This window comes from Macaca mulatta, chromosome 9 (assembly GCF_049350105.2).
Source record: "Macaca mulatta isolate MMU2019108-1 chromosome 9, T2T-MMU8v2.0, whole genome shotgun sequence".
Classification (NCBI taxonomy): domain Eukaryota; kingdom Metazoa; phylum Chordata; class Mammalia; order Primates; family Cercopithecidae; genus Macaca; species Macaca mulatta.
In genome coordinates, this window is record NC_133414.1 from 112,542,070 (window position 1) to 112,563,937 (window position 21,868).

The window sequence follows — 21,868 nt, forward strand, 5'->3', positions numbered from 1 at the left end:
AAACCCTGGAACTGAACACCAGGCACGGATGAAGAGAGACAACCCCCCCGCCCCCAACACACCCAGCAGAGTGACCACAAATGCTGCAAGGAGAGAACCTAATTCAGTGGGGCTGGACACCTTCCTTTAACTTTCTTGATTTATCTCTCCCTAAGCCTCTCCCCTGCCTTACTAGGGTGCAGGAAGCAAGAATAAAGAGGACTAGGAAGGTAATGGCAAAATAGAACCCAGAGGAGACAATGACTGGGAGATGACAGAGGAAACCAAATCAAAGCAGCTTTATTGCACCATTAAGTACATCACTGCATCAAACACAGTGCCACAAATGCAAATCCAAACACAGTGCCACAAATGCAAATCCAGCCAGAGAAGGTAGCCCTGGGACATGTGGTGGCTGCCAGGTAGAAGGGCCCCCAACCCCTGAGGAGCAGTGCTGGAAGAGAATACAGAAATGGGCTTTATCATCACAGAAGGAATGGCCTTGGGCTAAGGCTCCAACATAGTCAAGGGCAGTTCCCCATAGGCTGTGGTTCCCCTGCTCCTATCTCACAGCCTAAGACAGCTTCCAGCAAAAGGCAGTTCACCCCTTTCACCTTCCATCCAACCTAGCCCACCCTTAATAATGCTGGCACATGAGAAATTCCATTTTAACAGCGCCAAAGTTTCCTCTCTTGGTTCTCCTCAGCACCCATCCTCACATCCATGACTTGTTCAAAGGGTGAACAGCAGTCAGCTCTACCCCATACCCTGGACTACAGAGAAATACAGACCTGGAAATATGAAGTCAGAGACAGGGAAAAGGTAAGGGCAGGCTCATAAACCACAGAAGGGAGAAACAAAAGACCCATATGATGGGTCACAGCAGAGGTAGACTTAAAAGTAACAATCCTGTTCACCCTCTCAGAAGCCACGTAAACAGAAGATCCCTGGGGGAGAAGATATTCTGCCCCAGGTCCTTACAGAGTGTAGTATTAGGGAGGGTGAAGAACTGACTCTATGCCCTGCCTCCAGGCCTGGAGTGTCTTGGACAGATCCTAGAAGGCCAGGCATAAAGGAGTAAAAAGCAGGCACTCAGCTGGTTTGGAGTCAAGCCTACAGCATCACATACCTGGCAGCAAGGAAAAGAGTCAGGAAAAACAAACAGAATCTGTTGCAAAAGTCCCCTCTTCTGCAGGGAGGAGTTAAGTAACAGCAGAAGAGGCCTCCTAGCAAGAGAGGCTGCCTGGTTTAGACCAGCAGCTTATGAGCAATGATGAGGACTGCCTTCAAGATAGGCATGAAGCTGGACACTTCGCTGAAGCTGCTGCAGCCCGCCACCTGGGCATGCACTGTGAGGCCCTGCTCAAAGCTTCCTGCATCCACGCATCGGGCAACCTCATGGAGCCCAGCCACGACATGAGGTGAGAGCTGTGGAGGGAATGACCCTTAGGTTAGCGAGCCCAACCTAGTCCCTACCCTGGCAGCATGGAAGGGATAAGAGAAGACTTAAGTTCTGGGCCCAGTCCAGGCAAGATGCACATATTTTGTGGGGAACCCAGGTCAGTGAGACCTATGGGAAGAAAAGACACTGGGCTTCCTTTGGCCATGGTCATGGTGGAAGGGTAGGAGGCAGTGGGAGCACAGGTAGGTGTACTTACTGTCCCCTCACAGAGCTTCTCATATAGACACTCCAGACGCTGGGCTGCCTCTTCCAACTTCCTTTTTGTCTTCTGCAGGGAAAGAAATGGATTCCAACCCCTGCCCCTAAGGCTAACACCTACACAGGGCCATAAAGAATCACAGCATATTAGGCCGGGCGCAGTGGCTCACACCTGTAATCCCAGCACCTCGGGAGGCCGAGGTGGGCGGATTGAGACCATCCTGGCTAACACGGTGAAACCCCATCTCCATTAAAAATACAAAAAATTAGCCAGGCGTGGTGGTGGGTGCCTGTAATCCCAGCTACTTGGGAGGCTGAGCCAGGAGAATGGCGTGAACCCGGAAGGCGGAGCTTGCAGTGAGCTGAGATCGCACGGCTACACTCCAGCCTGGGCATCAGAGCGAGACTCCATCTCAAAAAAAAAAAAAAAAAAAAAGAATCACAGCATATTAGAGCTAGAATGGCTTCATTTCACAGAGGAGGGAATGAAGGCCCAAGAAGGGTAAGCAACTTGCTCAAGCCGACACAGCCAGCAAGGGAATGGCAGACTTCCTTACTCCTGGCTCCACCCTCCTTCCAGTACCCCTGCTGCCTTTAGGTCTCAATGCTGCTGGGTCCTACTGCCAAAGAGCTAGACTTCAGACCAGACTCGAAGTCTCTCACCAGCTCCACATGGACATTAATTAAGTACAAGATAGAGACAGCATGTTCAGGGCAGTGAGAAGAGAGTCACACAAGGAACTGGTCCACAGCTGAGGGGTCCTGGAACCAGCGAGGGGTGCGAGGAGGGCACTGTGGAGAAGGTTCAGACTCACTAAGTCAGTTGCAGACAGGGAGCAACGTTGGAGAAGTGCCTCAAAGCTGCTCTTCAAGGACTGATGCTCTGGGGGCAGCTCCTTCCTTTCCATCTTCTCAGGTGGCAGGTGCTGAAGCTGCTGATAAAGAAGCAGGGAGAAAGGCCAGAGGGGCAATCTGTCCTTCTCATGGCTTCCCTAAGGACTAGTCCCCAGTGACTCACAGTCATACTGTTCCCATCAGAGCAGAGGTGGGGAGATGAGCAGCCTCCCTTTCTCTGCAGTAAGGACACCTGGTACCTGTCCCCAGTTTCCCTCAGCTCAGAGATGGTCTCTGCCTTGAAGAATGAGGCCCATCTACCATGACTTGCACCCAAGGAGGGCTGGAAGGTTTCTCAAGGGAGGGGAATACATTGTTCCTGTTACCTGCAAGCTGAGTTCTCCTGGAGCCCCTGGGGGAGCATGACTCACACCGGAGACAGGGGGCTGTAAGGGAAGAATCCCTTGAAGCTCAGGGGTGAGGCTCATAACTGGAGCAGTAATTGGTGCTGGGGCCATAAATGTCTCTGGCAGCTAAAGAGACAGAAGGAAAGACACATGAGTCTGAGCTGAGAGACTCCATGGCTCTGGTTTTGGGGAGTGGCAGGAATGATAGTGAACAAGGAGGCAGAGGAGTGAGTATGGGAAACTGGGAAGTGACGAGACTGGTGTATGTGTGTAAGAGGGAAAGAGAAAGAGGAGGGTCCTGAGGAAAGAAGAGTAAGTGGGAGGAGGGTGGGGACAGTCTGAGAAGGGGAAGGACTGACTGAATCCTCTAAGGAATTAGAACATGGTCATTGGTGAATGTGCGAGGGAGTGGGTGGGGACAGATGCATTGACCTTGTTCCTCTGGAGGTTTCCCCCAGGGGCTGGAGCTTCTTTCCAGGAATCTTGAGGTCCTATAGGATAAAAAGATAGAGGTTTTTAGGGGCATAACGAAAAACACTGGAAATTTTTGATCTGAAGGCTGGAAGCATCTTTGAGTTGGAATCCACCATACCTCCCTCTGCAGACTATCTACACTCCTGGCCACCCTCCACCCCACAGGGCCCTAGCCTCTGACTTGAAGAAAGACTACCAAAGTAGTTGGAGGGGTAGGGGAGGCAATAACCCAGAAGAGGGATTCATGGAAGGAAGACTGACCTGGGTGAGGAGTCAAGATGCCAGTGGTTGGGAGGACACTAGAGCATGGGGCAACTGGGCCCCCTGGAGGGTATGGCACAGGGAAGCTCACAGGAGGGGCTGGGGCATGGGAGACCATGTGGCTGGGACCTGGTGGTCTCAGAGGAAGCAGAGGGAACAGTCTAGGAGTCTCAGACAGGGAGGTAGAGCCAGGTTGCGTGATGTCTGGGCATGCCATGAGTAGAGGGGAACCAGGAAGAGGCCATGTCCCAGGGAATCCCACCGGGTTAGGAGCTTGCACCCTTTGCCCTCCTAATAGCTGTGGCTGAGATGAAGCTGAGGTAGAACAGAAATAGGTCATTTGTCACTAAACTTCAATTCAGGAGCATCTCAGAGCATATCAAGGAGAAACAGGATAGCAATAAAAAATTAATAATAATAAATGATTAATACATGTATATGGAAATCTATAATTTACAAAATACTTTTAACTGTATTCCTTATTTGACCTTCAAAACAATCCCATAGGGTTGATATAAAGCAACACAACACTTTGGTATATTGCCAAAGGTACGAAGCCAGTGATAGCATTAGGAATTCAGACTTCAACTTCCAAGCTCCTCTCACTAGACAGACATACAGCTTCCCAAATCCATGCTGGCCATGCCAGTTGCTTTCCTGAGACCTCTGTGCTCTGCCCAAACAGATCTTCAGTGACTCACTCACCAGGCCTTACCCCAGGGCCCAAAGGCAAAGGCTGGATGGCCTGGGACCCAGATGCCCTGTAGTCACTTATATTCTGCATCCTGGGGCCCTGATAAGGGCTAGGATGGGAAGGTGCCAAGGGCATCGCTGGTGATGACTGAGGGGTGAAAACTCTTGGCCTTGGAGATGGAGTTGGAACCTATGAAGAGAAAAAAACATCAGCTCTTGGAAAGGAAAGAGAAAAGTAAATAATAGAAAACAGAAAAATAATAGGGAAAATTAACGAAACAAAAACTAGTTCTTTGAGGAAAAAATTCAATAAAATTGATAAACATCTAAAAACTGATAAAGATAAAAAGAGAGAAGATATAAATCATCATCAGAGATGAAACAGGGAATATTATAACAGACTCTGAAGCCATTAGAAAGATAAACGAATACTACAGATAACTTTACATTCATAAATATCTGACAACTTAATCAGAAATGGACCCATTCCTCAAGAACCACAAACTACCAAAACTCAGTCACAATGAAAGAAGATCTGGATAGTCCTATAATCATTAAAGAAACTGGATTTGTAATTTATTTATTTATTTATTTTTGAGACAGAGTCTTGCTCTGTGCCCCAGGCTGGAGTGCAGTGCTCCGATCTGGGCTTGCTGCAAGCTCCGCCCCCGGGGTTCACGCCATTCTCCTGCCTCAGCCTCCTGAGTAGCTGGGACCACAGGCGCCCGCCACCCCGGCTAGTTTTTTGTATTTTTTAGTAGAGACGGGGTTTCACGGTGTTAGCCAGGATGGTCTCGATTTCCTGACCTCGTGTGCTGGGATTACAGGCTTGAGCCACCACGCCCGGCCGGATTTGTAATTTAAAAGCTCCCAGAAAAGAAATCTCCAGGCCTAGATGGTTTCACTGGAAAATTTCACCAAACAGTCAAAGAATTAATACAAAGTTTACGTAATCTCTTCCAGAAGATAGAAGGAACACTTCCTAACTAATTTCATGAGGCCAGTATTACCCTGATGCCAACACCAGAAAAAGATAGCAGAAAATAAAACTATACATCAATATTTCTCATGAACTTAGACACAAAAATCCTCAATAAAATTTTAGCAAAATCAAATAATGTATATAAAAAATAATATTCCACAAGAAAGTGGGATTGATTCCAGGTCATGCAAAGCTGATCCAATATATTTAAAAACCAATCAATTTAATCCCCTATACCAACAAACTAAAGAATGAAAATAATATGATCACAGAAATGATGCAGAAAAAACATTTGACAAAATTCAACACCGATTCATGATCTAGTTCACAAGGTGTTATGATCTGAATGAATACGTTCCCCGAAGTCATGTGTTGAAAACTGAATCCTCAATGCAACAGTGTTGGGAGGTGGGACTTTTTGGAAGTGTTTAGGTCATGAGGGCTCTGCCCTCATTAACGGATTAATGCCACCATAAAAAGGATTTGCAGGAGTAGGTTTGCTTTCTCTTGCACATCTGCTGCCTGCCATGTGAGGACACAGCAGCAAGGCACCATCTTGGAACTGAGAGTGGAACCATACCTGCTGGTGCCTTGATCTTGGACTCCAGAACCATAAGAAATAAATTTCTGTTCTTTATAAATAATTTCCCAGTCTGTGGTATTCTGTTATAGTGGCACAAAATGGACTAAGACACAAGGAATAGAGGGAAATGTCCTTAGTCTCATAAAGAGCATCTATGAAAAACCTAAAGCTAACATCATACTTAATGCTGAAATATTGAATGTTTTTCCTCTAAGACTGGAAACAAGGCAAGAACATTCACGTTAACTATTTATTTTTTTTGAGACAGAGTTTTGCTCTTGTTGCCCAGGCTGGAGTGCAACTACACAATCTCAGCTCACTGCTCCACCTCCCGGGTTCAAGCGACTCTCCAGCCTTGCCTCCTGAGTAGCTGGGATTACAGGCATTCAACACCATGCCCGGTTAATTTTATATTTTAGTAGAGATGGGGTCTCACCATGTTGGTCAGGCTGGTCTCAACTCCTGACCTCAGGTGATCCACCCGCCTCAGCTTCCCAAAGTGCTGGGATTACAGGTGTGAGCCACCGCGCCTGGCTCATTTTCACTATTCTTATTTAACAGAGACTGGAAGTCCTAGTCACTACAATAAGGCATGAGAAAGAAATTAAATGCATATAGATTGAAAAGAAAGAAAACTATCTATTTGCAGATTTGCAGACAGCATGACTGTCTAATAGAAAACCCCATGGAATCCACAAAAAACTTCTACAACTATTCAGGAAGGTCACAGGGTATAACCAGATCAACACATAAAAATCAACTGCATTTCTATATACTCAATGAACAAGTGGAAACCAATAAATTAGATTTTAAACTGCTGAAGACAAAATTAAATACTTAGTAGGCATGAGCGGACAGGTGATAATAAAACAATTAAATACTTAAGTATAAATTGGACAAAATATGTACAGGATTGGTGTGATAAAAATTGTAAAACACTGATAGAGAGAGCATTGGAGAAACATGCCACGTTCATGGACTGAAAGACTGAACCTAGTAAAGACGTCATTTAGGAACTTGTATTTGAATACTCATGGCAGCTTTACTCATAATACCCCCAAATTGGAAACTACCCAAATGTCCTTCAAAGTTTGAATCGCTAAAAAAATTAAAACCGAGGCCAGGTGCAGTGGCTCACGCCTATAATCCCAGCACTTTGGGAGGCCAAGGTGGGCAGATCACAAGGTCAGGAGATCAAGACCATCCTGGCTAACACGGTGAAACCCTGTCACCACTAAAAATACAAAACATTCTCCGGGCGTGGTGGCGGGCACCTGCAGTCCCAGCTACTCAGGAGGCTGAGGCAGGAGAATGGCATGAACCCGGAAGGCGGAGCTTGCAGTGAGCCAAGATAGCGCCACTGCACTCCAACCTGGGCAACAGAGCGAGATTCCATCTCAAAAAAAAAAAAAAAAAAAATTAAAACCATGGTACATTCACGCCATGGAATACTACTCTGCAATAAGAATGAGTGAACTACTGGTACACAGAACAACTTGAATGAATCTCAAAGAAGTTATGCTAAGGGAAAAAAGCCAATCTCCAAAGGATACATACTGCATGATTCTATTTATGTAACAATCATTAAATAACAATTATAGAGCTGGAGAACATATTGGTGAAGCCAAGGATGAGGGACGCGGGATAAGTGCAGCTATAAAAGAGGTAACACAAGAGATGGTTGGGTGTGGTGGCTCATGCCTGTAATCCCAGCACTCAGGAGATTGAGACTATCCTGGCTAACATGGTGAAACCCCAACTCTACTAAAAATACAAAAAATTAGCCGGGCGTGGTGGTGGGCGCCTGTAGTCCCAGCTACTCGGGAGGCTGAGGCAGGAGAATGGTGTGAACCCGGGAGGCGGAGCTTGCAGTGAGCTGAGATCGTGCCACTATACTCCAGCCTGGGCGACAGAGCAAGACTCTGTCTCAGAAAAAAAAAAAAAAAAAGGTAACACAAGAGAGTTTTATGGTGATGGTAAAATTGAGTATCTTGATTTTGGTGGTGGTTACACACCACAATGTGACAAAACTGCATAAACACACATATAACAATATGTAAAACTGGTGGAGACTGACTGAAATCTGAATCCATGGATTGTACTAATGGCAATTTCTTGGTTTTGATACTGTACTGTGGTCGTGTGAGATGCTGACATGGGGCGGGGTGTTGCTGGGACGCAGGAGACACCCCAGTACATCTCTTTGCCACCTCCTGTGAATCTATAGTTATTTTTAAATGAAAAGAGATGGGGAGAGGGAGAGAGAGAGGAGAAGAGAGGAGGGGAAGGGGAAAAGGGGAGACAAGTGAGGAAAGAAAGGGACAGAGGAAAGGGAGGGAAAAAAGAAAAGGAATTAGGGTGGGGATTGAAGGTGGGACAAGATGAGCCATCAGAGCTTCCGCCAGATAACTCTGTATCCAAACCTCCCTGGATTCTGTTCCCCAGCTCGTCTAGTAAACTTCTGGCCTCACATCTTAACAGTACCCAATCCCCCCGGGCACTTTGGCCAGAACCTCTTTCCTCTCCCTCAGTCCCCCAACCACACACACACCTCTCCAAACTATCAGCAATTCTGTCAGTTCTATCTACTAAGTACTAAGTATTTCAAATCCAACCTCACTGGCCAGCTTTAGTTATTTCATGTCTTCATCATCCCATACTATAGCCTAACTCCCTCCAGACTGGCCCTTCCTAACATACAGCTAATTATGTCACTCCTCTTCCCAAAACTGTTCAATAGCTCCTCCCTGTCAAGTTTAAGTTCTTTAGCACAGAATGCTAGGTCCTTAGTGATCTGACTCCGGAACCTGTTGTTCCAGCTTCATCTAACTTCATAAACACCTGTGTTGCAGCCCCAATTAAATATTAGTAATCCTCAAAAGGCCTCAGCTTACTCTTGCTTCAGTGCCTTTGTACATGCTATTCTCTGTGCCTGAAACAGTCTTCACTTGCTCATTCCTTTGCCTAAAAACTTTTAATATTTGAGACTCTGATCAAACCTCAGACTCGTTCTGAAACACTCCCTGGACTGCCCCCGCAACCCCACCATACAGAGTAAACTGCTTTCATCTGTGTGATCTTATGGCCTCTTGCCATACTCCAATCATGGTATTTATGAATTTTACTGTAGCTAATTTTTTTTTTTTTTTTTTTTTGAGACAGAGTCTCGCTCTGTCGCCCAGGCTGGAGTGCAGTGATACGATCTGGGCTCACTTCAACCTCCGCCTCCCGGGTTCAAGCAATACTCCTGCCTCAGTCTCCCAAGTAGCTGGGACTACAGGCGCATGCCACCACACCCAACTCATTTTTTTGTATTTTCAGTAGAGATGGGGTTTCACCATGTTGGCCAGGATGGTCTCGAACTCCAGACCTCGTGATCTGCCCACTCTGGCCTCCCAAAGTTGGGATTAGAGGCATGAGCCACTGTGCCAGGCCTACTGTAGCTATTTTTTACATATCTATCTTTCCACTAGACTATGAGCTACTTGAGGGCAAGTATCACGATTTTTGCACCTTTATGTCCTAACAGCCTAGTAGTTCAATAAACAGTCATTTATTATAAAAAGAACTGAATCTACGTTCTACGGAAGTTGGGAATTTTCATCAGTTTTGTTCACAATATATTCCAAGTGCCCAGAACCACGCTTGGCACATAAATATTGTTGAATGAACAAATGAATTAACAAGTAAGGTCTTACCTGGTGAGAAGGCTGGGATCCCAATCTGTAAGATGTCTCTTTAGAGTGGGGGATAGCTCCCACAACAATCCGGGGGTAGGGGAAAGGGGGAGACTGTTGGCCCAAGACAGCAGAACCTTGAGCATGAAAAAGCCGATCTCTTAGCTGCTGAACTGGTGGCTATAAGTTTTAATGAGGAACAGTTGTGTCAAGAAATTAAAACAATCAAGGCCCCCGGTAGCAGTCAAATTTCAGCTGACCCTCTACACCAAGCTTGTCCAACCTGTCTTATTTTGTTGTTGTTGTTCTGTTTTGTTGTTTTAGGTTTTTAGCAGCCTGAAGTCATGGTTTTTGCTTTCTGACTCTCGTGATAAGTGGAAAACAGGGATGAGGAAGGGGCTTTACTGGCCCAACCAGAAACAGAAACTAAGCACCCACGACTGTATTCTGACCCTTGGACAATCCCGCTCTATACTCTAGCCCCCTTAGAAATGACTCAAGGTTCCCGAATCCCTGCCAAACACTTGCATGCCTCCCTCCTTGCTATTCTTTCTGCTTAGAATGCTCTATATCTGCTGGTAAGCTACTTCTCTTTGAAGGTCTAGCTCAGCTGTTTTAACCATTGGGAAGCCTTCCTTGACTTCTCCAGGCAAAAATCAGTCCCTTCCCTGGACTCCCACAGTGCTCAGTATAAGCTTCTGTTACGGCGCTATAAGTCATCAACATCTGATCTTCCCCCAGTAGATTGTGAGGTGCTTAAGGGATTCCATCTTATCTATCCTAGAAGCTTCAGCATTAGCATAGTGCCTGGAACACAGAAGTGCTCAATGTTAGATGACTGAATGGAAAGGTTTGCTCTCTCCACATGGCCCCACTTACCTGAGCACAGTCACGGGGTAGAAAGCTCATGGCAGTGGCTAGGCTGCCCTGGGCTGCCAGGAGGTTGGCATACTGAGTGACCCTGTAGGTTGTGGCAGGGCCTGGGCTCACCCCATGAGGACCCCGCAGTAGCTCCAAGCTCCTGTTAAGAACCATCGCCTTCTCCATCAGGTCCTGTAAGGACAAGGATGAGGGTGGTAAGCCTTCATTGAAGCATATCCTGCTCTCTAAGTCCAGGTAGCTTATTCAGGGATCTCCTACTATGGGTAGAGAAGAGGGCACCTGGCCATACCTAGGTGAAGGCAGCAGATGATGACATGTAAGAACCGTGACAGAGAAGGGTCACTTGGCCTCACCTCCCAAGCTGTTAGGATTGGATTTAACTGGACCCATGTGGTCTTAGATTTCGGTACATCTCTACCTCTTCCTTTTGCTTTTTTACCCTTTCTGCTTATACGTCACCAACCACAGACTCTGTTATACTAACTGTTTCAGGTACGACTTTTATCTCTCCATGAGTCTGTGACCCCCACTTTCTGTGGTCACTTACAGAACACCTGGCAGTTTAAATCCACAGAATTTTCTACAGTAGCTAATAGAAGGCCCAAGTCACAATTACTCAAATACTGAATACATCTGTAAAACCAAACCTGAAATAGGAAAAAAATTATAAAGACTAACACTGAAGCAGCTGCTGCTTAGTCTCCTCTGAGGGAAGAGGAGAAGATCCCAGACATTCAGGACCCTTCGCTCCTCCCTAACGCCGTGGTTCCAGCCTGTCCCAGAGGATCCGCCTCTGCTAGCTCTGCACATCTCCACCACTAGCTTCCTAAGGGCCTGATATGGAGTGGCCAGTACCCTGCAGAGAAGGGGTACCTGCAGAGCCATGGGGGACAAAGCCTGATGGCATTTTGCCCAGCACTCCACCAGCCGCTCCACACTCCCTGAGCACACATAACAGAGTCTGGCTTCAGAGGTTAGTGCCCTGCCGCCCTCCTGTTCCATGCGAGTTCCCAGCATGTCTGCAGAGAGAGGGAAATTTCATTAATGGCACAGCTGGCCTGTGTGCCTCTCCTTCTCCTGTTTGGAAACAGTGAGAGGACCATGAGCCTGGGACAAGTAGCTGCAGTGGCTTTGAGACAACACTGAGACTCACCTTGCTGTACAGAGAAGGGGAAGTTCTCATATCATGGTGTGACAAGACAAAGTAAACCAGGACAACAAAGGATCCCCTCTGAAAGTAGGGGCATGCGCTGTGGTCCCTGCCTCCTGGCTGAGCCAGATTCTAGCCCTGACAACATTGCCTGGCCTCCCAGAGCTCAGCTGCTCCTCCACCTCCCTCCTGCATGCATCCTTTGACTCCATGCTGGAGTCACACCATTTCATCCTGAAGCCTGGGACCACACCTACCACAGAGCTCAGGGAATTTCTCTGTGCTTGAGTATGTCAGTAGCAAAGCCAGTGCCTCTCTCCAGTTCTTCAAGCTACAGGTACACACCACATCCTTCCAATTCTTTTGCACAACACAGGCTAGAAGCTGTAATAGGCAGAGAGGGAAAGAGGCCATCAGCCATCCATCCAGCATAGGCAGCAGGAGTCCTGCACAGGCCTCCTGTTAGAGCACTGAGTAGGGGCGAGGGTGAGGTAGGGGTGGTAGAGTAGAGAGAGGCAGGCAGATACTCAAACACGGGTCCCAAGGTGTGGGTATCCACCTCACAAGGTCCAAGTAATCCCCTCCCTTCCTCTCCTGCACGACGGGCAGTTACCGAGGAGATTTTGGTTTTCTTCTTGGCCAAGTAGCGCTCCTGTGTTTGCTTCAGCAGATCTGCACCCCCAGCCTGGGCCAGGATAATGGCATCAGCAAAGCGCTCCTCCTTTAGACACAGCTCCACAGCCGGACCCAGTTCCCCAAGCAGGAGAGCCTGGCTTAGGAGTCCATCAACATCTGCAGGCAGAAGCATCCCCTCTGTATTAGTTGCTCTCAAACCCTAGCTTCCTGCCCCCTGCAGGGCCCACAGCACATCCTCTATATCTCTATATCACTCAGCGTGCTTGGCTCCAGACTAAACCCTCAAGCTTCATTCCTTGGCAATAAAATGTATTTTGGTGCCCAGGTCTAAAGACAGGGCCCAAGACAAGGGAGGGAACTGATGTGGCAGTAGCACAGTGTGAGGTGTGCTTGATCACAGTGGGCAGGGCCACAGTCCTTTCAGCAAGAAGGATAGAAGAAAATCTGTTGGTAGAAGGCCTTCCATAGGAAGGACCTATCCATGAAAATCTACAGCCAGAGAGAGCTCTAACTGGTAGGCGACTCACTCAGCATTTGAGATGGTGGGAGGAAGACATGAGGCAGGGGACAAGAAGGGACTCTCTCAAGTCCAAAACCTCCGGGCCCACCTAGTCCTAAGCAGGGACTCTCTCCCTCAGGGTCAGGGTACCTTTTGTGATGGGGATCTCCCAAGGAGTCATGTTCTGAGGTACCAGCTCATCAAAGAAGGCTGAGGAAGCAGAGGCTTCCTCTGTGGTGTGTTTGGAGGCCTGTATGAGGAAGGACAGAGGTGACTACCTAGGGATGAACCCAGAAGACAGACAGAGAGCTGGCTTAGTAGCTCTGAGAGTTCTACTATTTGGTCGTTAATGGGTAAAACCAAAAATATAGCCAGGTAAGGTTTGGGAAGGGCCATAGTTCACGGTTAAGACACAGCTCTCCACTTCCAGCCCAAAAGCTTAGGGACTCTGTGTCTCACTCTGGTTCTAAGAGAGTGAGGAGTCTGAAGACTTGTACAAATGCTAAGCACTTACAGAGAGCAATGAAAAGGGCCAGGAAGGGAAAGACACCCAAAAGGCAGGTTTCCTGTGTAACCCTAGGTCAGGCTGACTGGGCTCCTACCACACCTGACTGCAGAAGGCCTGCTGTCTGTCACTGTTGAGGTCATTTCCTTTGGGCTGAGGACCCTCACCTAGCCCCACGTCACTCTTCAACCATGTGGCCACCTGCAGGGAGAGACCTATGAAAACAGCCCTTTCCAGCGAAAGATCAAATAAGCATTATCCTCTTTTCCTGCCACCATACCCCACCGACCGGACTCTCTAAGATCCCTGATCTATTTTTTCTGAGAAAAAAACAAACTCCAGGATGTTAAATGCTCACATATGCAATAAGGCCAGGAAGAGGTATTCTGAGATGGTTTAGTCTGGCAACATTCTCTTCAACAAGTACATGTTTCTGATGTGAAAAGCAGCTTACCTTCTTCTGAAGCTCATCTTTACTGTATCCTAAAAGCTTTAGGAATTTCATTCTGGAGTCTTGCTCTAAGGTCACCTAAGAAACCATAGAACACAGAAAAGATTCCATTAAATGAATATAAATGATGCTCTTCCTACACGAAGCTGGGCATCTGTCCCAATATACCTCCAAATATAGTTCTTTGTACTACTAGAAGTGCCCTCAGCAGTCCAGTGCCATCTTTCCCTTTCCCCCCCGGATCTAACTTACTGATGGGCTATGGGCAGTGTTAACATAGCCCCCTGCCCCTTGCGCATGAGAATTTGACCTTTCATTGTCTTCCTAGCACTATTACCCTGGTAGTCTGGTGAGAGTAAAGTATCAGCTGTTCCTAGGCAATATGCCTGTGATTGGTAACTTGCATCTGGACTAGAACTATGTAATCTAGAAATAATTAATGTGGACAACATGCTATGTGTTTCCCTGATTGCAGTGGCTCTTGTAACTGGACAGATTCCTTGCAGGGACTCTGGAAGCTATGCTTTTAGAATTAGTACAAGACATATTGGCTCTTGTGGGCAAGAAGCTTCTAAGTCAGGGCAACTTACGTACCTGCCTGATGTATATTTTCACTCCTTGCACCTGAGCTATCTCTGGGGGGCTGAAGAAGAGAACTCAGAATTACTGCATGACTGCTGAAAGGACTCCCACAGAAGACACCTGCCTGATGCTACCCTGCTGCAGTCCCCATCCCATATCCTTCCGAGGAGACTGCTGCCAAGTGTAGCCTACAGTAGTCTTGTGAGTCTAAATGTTTCTTTGAGAAGACCTCTGGTAGAAGTTGCACGGATACAGTAAACAAAGTCAGCTTCCCATTCAATCTCCCAAATACCAAGGAGCAAGCCTTTCTGAAGCCCCCGCAATCTTGGTTAGCTATCCCAGGCCCTTAATTTATTCCACACTGAACCATGATTTCTAACCATACCTTTCTCATAGTCTCTCTGGGCACCCTTCTCCTTCCATGCCCTTCCTTAGAAATGTTCACCACACCCAACCAGGAACCATCAGGATGGACAGCTCTTGGGTAGCTTTTAAACCAGAATGCCTGGCTGGGAGCAGTGGCTCATGCCTATAATCCCAGCACTTTGGGAGGCTGAGGTGGGCTGATCACCTGAGTTAAGGAGTTCGAGACTAGCCTGGCCAACATGGTGAAACCCCGTCTCTACTAAAAATACAAAAATTAGCGGGGCGTGGTGACAGGTGCCTGTAATCCCAGCTATTTGGGAGGCTGAGGCAGCAGAATTGCTTGAACCCGGGAGGCAAAGGTTGCAGTAAGCCAAGATTGTACCATTGCACTCCAGCCTGAGTGATAAGAGTGAAACTCTGTCTCAAAAAAACAAAAACAAAAACACCCAGAATGCCCTGTCTTATAGGTCCCTCTGTCCTATAGGTACAACTCTCTCCTTTGTTTAGCAGAATAAAGGTTGAACTCCTGACCACTCCCTCTCTTTCCCATCTCACCATTCCTGGAACTTATACCCTGCTTACGACAAAAGCATCACTTCTTATTCTTTTCTTCCCACATCATTCTCTAGCTTCACTATATAGTCAAGATCTTTCTCAAATACTCTTTCTCTTTCCTAACTTCCTGATGTCCACCTTCATGTAGTTCTGCTATGCCTATAGCTCAAATTTCAAGTCCCTCTCAGATGCCCTGGTACAGGCCCAATCCTTTTTGCTTTCTTCTACACAATTCCAAAAATTTGCACAATCATCCCACTGACTGACCAGTCAGCTATTTCCATTTCTTCCTTCAGATCTCTCACTTGCTCATTTCCTTTGATAGGTATAGCGCTCCTCCTGGTGTCAGGAAACTTGAAATTAAATGAGAACTGGAACTGAACCCACGCCTCCAGCGTAGAGTGGCACCTGAACCCTAGGACCCACTTCAAGGACTTGCCTTGGGTTACTTGAAAACAACTCAAAGCGTTCTTATGACAATGTGTCCTTCTAACTAATCTTCCTTTCTCTTCTTTTTCTCTTTCCTTTTTCTTCTTTCCCATTACCTTACCTGCCCTTTGGCATGATACCATGAAGGTCTTTGCCTTGGCTCTGATAAAGTACCTAGAACACCAGCAATAGTAGCAATAAAGGAAAACATCTCGTGTATTTCCCATCTTTCCTAGCCACTTCCCAAATGGCCTTTGAGCCTCTGGTAAAGAGTGAAGGTTTTGTGTCCCAGTGGTAGGTACAGTGTGAGGAAAAAACTAATGGGAGTTAAGGCCTCTGTAATCAGTGTGCTTGTGCCTCTCCTGCAGTTGACACAGGTTGAAGTTCCAGGCTTTGGGGAGACACTTCTGAGCAGCTAGTCTTCAGGCTTCCTACCTTCAGGAACTGCCACAGCATCTTCTCACTTTGCAGTAAAGCTTGCTGGCTCTTGTTCTGACAGTAATTCAGTAGATTTCCTGATTCCAGGGCCTCCTGCAGCTCCGTTGATCGCATCAGGAATTCAGATTCTGTGGTGACTTGACTGATGAAGACTAGGCGGGGGCAAGGCTGTGGCACCAGCCTTGTGCTGGGGAGGCCAAAAGTAACCAGCTTCCCTCCAAACTGGTGAGGAAAAGCAAGAAGGGTAAAGGTTATACCTTCAAGCCAAAAAGTAACACTAAGTCAGGTTCACAGAGAAGGCTATCTAATGGCTGACCCTAGGCTAGGAAATCAATGAAATAAGAGAGTTCCTGGCGGGGGTGGAATAGGATCAGTAATTTAGTATTGATGCGTCTCCCTACCAAAACCACTTCTGTACTCTTAGGACCACCCGCTTCAAACTTAACCACACAGTACTCACCTTCTGCTAACCTGTCCTGGTACCACCATTCTCCCAGTCACCTGGGCTAAATATCTCAGCATTAGCAAAATCTTCATACCCCTTATACTCAAGCAACGACAAGGTCCTACCTCTTCTTGTTCACTGTCTTTCATGCAGGTGCCCTCCATCCCATTCCCAGTGCTAGTACACCCAGATTACTAAAAGCCTTCTGTTCTTTTCCCTCCTCTAATTAAGCCTTAGACTATCCCCCTATTGCTTGTACCACCCTGCTGCTATTCAGGAGCTTGTGTGGTTACACAAGGCCACAGAAAAGAGCTTAAGCTCCCTTGCCTGCAGTGCACAAACTTCTGCAAAATCAGGGCCAAACCTATCTTTCCCAGCATCTCTCTCCCTGCTTGTTTATTACATTGCTCCACATCCCTAAAATGCCTGATGTGTTCCTGCTTCTGTGCCTTTACCCACAACATCCCCACCTAGAGTATCCTTCTCACCAAATTAGATGCCTTATATAAAGCATCTGGCACAAACAGGACCTTAGAAAAACCCTTTTTACTCTAGCAGTTCTCAACATTGGCTGCATATTAAAACCACGTGGAGAACAATCCAGACTTGCCAGGCCATACCCCAGACAATACAATCAGAAACTCTTGGGGTGGGACTAGGCATCAGTATTTTTTGAATTATTCAGGTTATTCCAATGTGTATCCAAGGTTGATAACTTTTTTTTTTTTTTTTGAGACGGAGTTTCGCTCTTGATGCCTAGGCTGGAGTGCAATGGCGCAATCTCAGCTCACCACAACCTCTGCCTCCAGGATTCACTCGATTCTCCTGCTTCAGCCTCCCAAGCAGCTGGGATTATAGGCATGTGCCACCACGTCCAGCTACTTTTGTATTTTTAGTAGAGACAGGGTTTCTCCATGTTGGTCAGGCTGGTCTCAAACTCCCGACCTCAGGTGATCCACCCGCCTCAGCCTCCTAAAGTGCTGGGGTTACAAGAATAAGCCACGGTGGCTGGTCAATAACTTTTTTTTTTTAAACTTTTACTTTGGGTTAAAAAAAAAATTTCAATCCAATGCAGTAAATGTGCATGTTTCTTACATGGTAAACTTGTGTCATGGGGGGTTTGTTGTACAGATTATTTGGGGTTGTTAACTATTGCTTTACTCCCTAACTATTCACCATTTCTTTGCCCAATATCCACCTCCTAATGAACTCGCCCAGTCAGAATCCTTATTTACCTTGACTTCTGCAGCACAAAATCTATGCCACAGATTAGTGCTAAGCAAAACCATTTTAACTTTTGATTTGTATAGTACTTGCTCGTTTTACAAAGTGTGTACATATATTCTTATTTGTGGTTCATGTTAATTTTCTGGGCAGGCATCACTATCCCTGTTTTACCGATAAGAACAGTTAAGTCCTGAGAGGTTAAATGAATTGTTCAAGGTTACCTAGCTAATAAATGACAGAGCTACGATAAGAATTCAGGCCTCTTGACCTCAGAATTCTTTACCTCCCCACTTCTTTTTCTTTTTAAGCTCACAGCCTATTGAATGTGTTAGTCTTGCCTCCCCAATAAAACTGTTGGCTTTGAAAACAAGAACTTCTACTTTTATACATCTGTTTTCAATTCAAGCCTAATATTTAAACACTGTCCCAAGTGCTTCAGGGCCTTGCCATTCAAAGTGCTAGTCCTCAGACCAGCTGCAAGGGCATCAACTGGGAGCTTGCTGAAAAATCACAATCTTGGGCCTTACTCCCGACTCAGTGAACCAGTTTCTGAATTTTAATAAGATCCCCAAGTGATGTGGATGCACATTAACAGTTTGTGAAGCACCGCTTTGGGGATATAAAAATCAGCAAGACATAGTCCCTACCCTTAAGGAGTCTATTACTTAGTAGGGTAATATGCATATATGTATATAAATAACTTTAGTATAGTTAGAATGTATCATTACCAAAGTATAAGTCTGTGGGATTATAGAGAGAGGTTAATTTTGACTTGGGTTACAGACATGCATCAAGGAGGAGACAGTATTTAAGAGAGGGGCCTTGAAAGGCTGTGGTAGCATTCAGTGGGCCCAGGAGAGAAGCTGAAGGTTAGGATACAAGCAGAGGCAGGAAGAGTTGAGGAGTTATTTACAAAACAAAAAGGAGTCATATGTAACTGGAGCATAGAGAACAAACGAGAATGAGATGGAAATGGAAAGGTAAGTGGAGCCCTGTGCACATTTAGCCTTGTCTATAAAGCAATGGGAGGCTCAAAGGTTTTGAACAGATAAATGACAGAATAAAATCTGTTTTTTTTTCCTTCTTTGTAGTTCCTTACTACCAGTTCAGATATGTAAGGGTTAGAGAAAACTGAGATGGAATCTCAGGCTATTTCTCCACAGCCGAGAGTTCTAAGGCAGTCAACTCCTTTTAGACAGGACTGGCAGAAAATACAGAATGGGTGAAGTGAAGAGAGGGAAACTATAGTAACTTTCTCCTTGAGAGATAAAGTGGGATCCATTCTGAGACAGAGGCAGTGAGAATACGTCTCCTACAAAACTTAGCTCCATGCTGGGCACATGGTAGGCCACACACACACGCGCACACACACACACACACACACACACCCCTATACATCCATTACACTTACAGCAAATGAAACACCTGTTGGTCTTCTAATCCATTTGGGGGGTTTTTTCAGGGGAGGTATCAGTGATGCTTGTGCCACTTGCTCTGGCACCTGCAGTGGTGGGAGAGGCTGGCCTTTGCTGAAGGAAGACGAGATCTGGGGGGAAAAGACACCTGCATCACCATCCTAAAGTGGCAGTTTAGTCAGGCCCTCCACCTACAAACTCCATTTTGAGAGGAATCCTTGAGACACCCAATTTGACCTAGAAAGGTCAGACTCCCATATTCCAGAGGATGGGGAAGTAAGTGGTAGTGAGGGTGGGACTCCCATGCAAGTAGGCTCTTGGAAAGACTACTACATTCAAAGTCTACAATGGAGTGTGGCACAAAATGGATCTATAGGAGAAAGATAAGAGTCATACTCTTGAAATAACTGTCCCAGCAAAGGGGTCCCACTGTCCCTGAAATATTACAGGGCCCATCCAATAACAAGAGTCAAGGTGAAGGCCTTCTTCACATTGTGGCAGAAACTGACATCCTTTCAGGAAGATGGGCACCAGAGCAAAGGTGCAGTCCTCCCAAACCCTGGGCCCTGTTCTCCCAATCTTCAATAGTCCCTGCTTCTCAGGCCATATGTCTCTCTCCCACAAATAGAGACAGCCCCTTCCCTCCAGCATTCTCTCCCAAGCCCTTCAAACCTTGTCAGCCAGTCTCATGTGCTGGACTTCCCAGCTCCTACCCATCACAGAGTACAAACTGATCCAGCCGTCAAAGGAGGCAGCAGAGAACACTGAAGGGTCCCGAGGGCACCACTGCACTTCAAAGCACCAGCTGCTCTGTGTTGGTAGCTTATATACCACCTAATATTAGGGAACACACACCATTAGGGACAGTCCATGACACCTAAAACACATGGCTGCAGCTGAGATTCTTCTACCCTCTCTCTCCCATCCCAGCATGCCTACAGAAGGGCCAGCCTACCTCACTGCTCTCCAGGTTCAAGCACAAGATCTGGCTGTCCTTAGCACTAGTGAGCAGCAGTTCAGCATCAGCCTGGCTCCATGACACTGACAAGATCCCCCTAAAAAGGTAGGGAAAGAGGAACTAGCATTTGTTGAATGCCTACTATGAGTAGGCTGCCTTATATGTCTTTGATACATTTTATAGGGCATATCAGACTCCATGCCCTATAACATGCATGGTCTGATATTATCTTACAAATTAAGAAAATGAGGTTTTGAAAAATTAAGTAACTTTCCAACAGTTACAGAGTCAGAACCCAAATCAAACCTCAGAGCCTGTGCACTATGCACTGCACCACTCTGCCTCTCTTAGATCACTGCAGGATGGCCTGCTTCTTTTCACTAATTAGAGAGTAGAGATTATGAACCACTATGAATCACACAAACACTCATCCCTATGAGTGTTTTCAGCCCAGGAGGTAGTAAAGACCTAACCATCAAAAGTCCCCAAGGAGGCCAGGCACAGTGGCTCATGCCTGTAATCCCAACACTTTGGGAGGCTGAGGGGGGAGGATCACTTGAGCCCAGGAAATTGGGGTCACAGCAAGGCTTGATCACGCCACTGCACACCAGCCTGGGTGATAGAGCAAGAACTGGTCTAAAAACATAGAAGTCCCCAAGGATATATAAAGGCAGCATGGTCCTTTGGTTAGAAAGAACAGATTGTGGGGCTGGGCGCGATGGCTCACGCTTGTAATCCCAGCACTTTGGGAGGCTGAGGCGGCCGGATCACGAGGTCAGGAGTTCGAGACCATCGTGGCTAACACAGTGAAACCCTGTCTCTAATAAAAATACAAAAAAAATTAGCCGGGTTTAGTGGCGGGCGCCTGTAGTCCCAGCTACTTGGGAGGCTGAGGCAGGAGAAAGGCACGAACCCGTGAGCGGAGGCTGCGGTAAGCTGAGATCACGCCACTGCACTCCAGCCTTGGGGACAGAGCAAGACTCCGTCTCAAAAAAAAAAAAAGAAAAGAAAGAACAGATTGTGGAGGCCTGTTCACAGGATAGGAGTCAAGTTATTTTTATGAAAAAATCCTGGAGGAGGAAAGCTCATCACCTAAGGAAATGACGTTAGCCTCATACCAGAGCCTGGAGACTAAACACTGGTTCCAGTATTTCTCATGACCCCATTCCCATCTTTGGAATTTAGATGGAATCTCAGCCTCCTCTCCAGAACCTCAGGGACTAAGGGCCTCCTCTTAGTTAGGGCTCTAGTTAGTATTGGGTGACTATACGTTCACCGGAATGGCTTTAAAGCCAGGAAGGATGTTTAGTAGCTAAAGTGAGGCATACATTGCCTCCTACCCAGGCCAGTTATGTCCACCATCCCCTCAAGGATATGGATGACGTCTGAGATGCTACCTGCTGTGGCTCTCCAGCACCTTCAGGGGCGAGGAGGCAAAGCGCAAGTCCCACAGCTGAATCACAGGAAGACGATCATCCTCTGAGCACAGCACTAACTGGGTGGCTATGTCAGGATGCCAGGCCAGGCCTGAGCAGTGCATCTGCGAACAAAGCATATCCCAATGGGTGCTGTAACCTGACTCTTTTGCCCAGTTGAAATGGGACCACTCTGAGAGCAAGTTTTGTGTCTCTTCTGTGACTGGGAACACCACAGGCATCAGAGAGTGATGGCCAGGAATAAGTAAGGAACAGTAGAAGCTTCCAGATCAGCTTTGTTTAGCTTCCCTAAGTTTTTACTCTCAATAGGAAATGTGCTAAGTGGCTGACTCCACATGTCCGAC

General features: G+C 46.7%; 1 protein-coding gene across 50 annotated transcripts in view; it reads right to left on the reverse strand.

The window, feature by feature from the left end:
* Nucleotides 1–261: 261 nt before the first annotated feature.
* The window catches only part of SEC31B (SEC31 homolog B, COPII coat complex component), a 34,196-nt gene continuing 12,589 nt past the window's right edge, over nucleotides 262–21,868 (reverse strand). For 4 of the 50 annotated variants that reach the window (XM_077947261.1, XM_028826758.2, XM_028826759.2 and 1 more), the window contains exons 7-26: nucleotides 21,486–21,628; nucleotides 20,086–20,185; nucleotides 19,803–19,964; nucleotides 19,127–19,261; nucleotides 16,041–16,265; nucleotides 13,677–13,751; nucleotides 13,325–13,423; nucleotides 12,868–12,967; nucleotides 12,196–12,374; nucleotides 11,840–11,966; nucleotides 11,306–11,451; nucleotides 10,430–10,603; nucleotides 9,572–9,730; nucleotides 4,321–4,498; nucleotides 3,616–3,930; nucleotides 3,313–3,371; nucleotides 2,860–3,006; nucleotides 2,455–2,571; nucleotides 1,638–1,709; nucleotides 262–1,407 (exon numbers count right to left, since the gene is read on the reverse strand). In XM_077947261.1, coding sequence (XP_077803387.1) covers nucleotides 1,228–1,407; nucleotides 1,638–1,709; nucleotides 2,455–2,571; nucleotides 2,860–3,006; nucleotides 3,313–3,371; nucleotides 3,616–3,930; nucleotides 4,321–4,498; nucleotides 9,572–9,730; nucleotides 10,430–10,603; nucleotides 11,306–11,451; nucleotides 11,840–11,966; nucleotides 12,196–12,374; nucleotides 12,868–12,967; nucleotides 13,325–13,423; nucleotides 13,677–13,751; nucleotides 16,041–16,265; nucleotides 19,127–19,261; nucleotides 19,803–19,964; nucleotides 20,086–20,185; nucleotides 21,486–21,628 — 2,892 coding nt within the window. In that variant the 3' untranslated portion in view covers nucleotides 262–1,227. The other 46 variants (XM_077947259.1, XM_077947255.1, XM_077947258.1 and 43 more) reach the window with 19 other exon arrangements.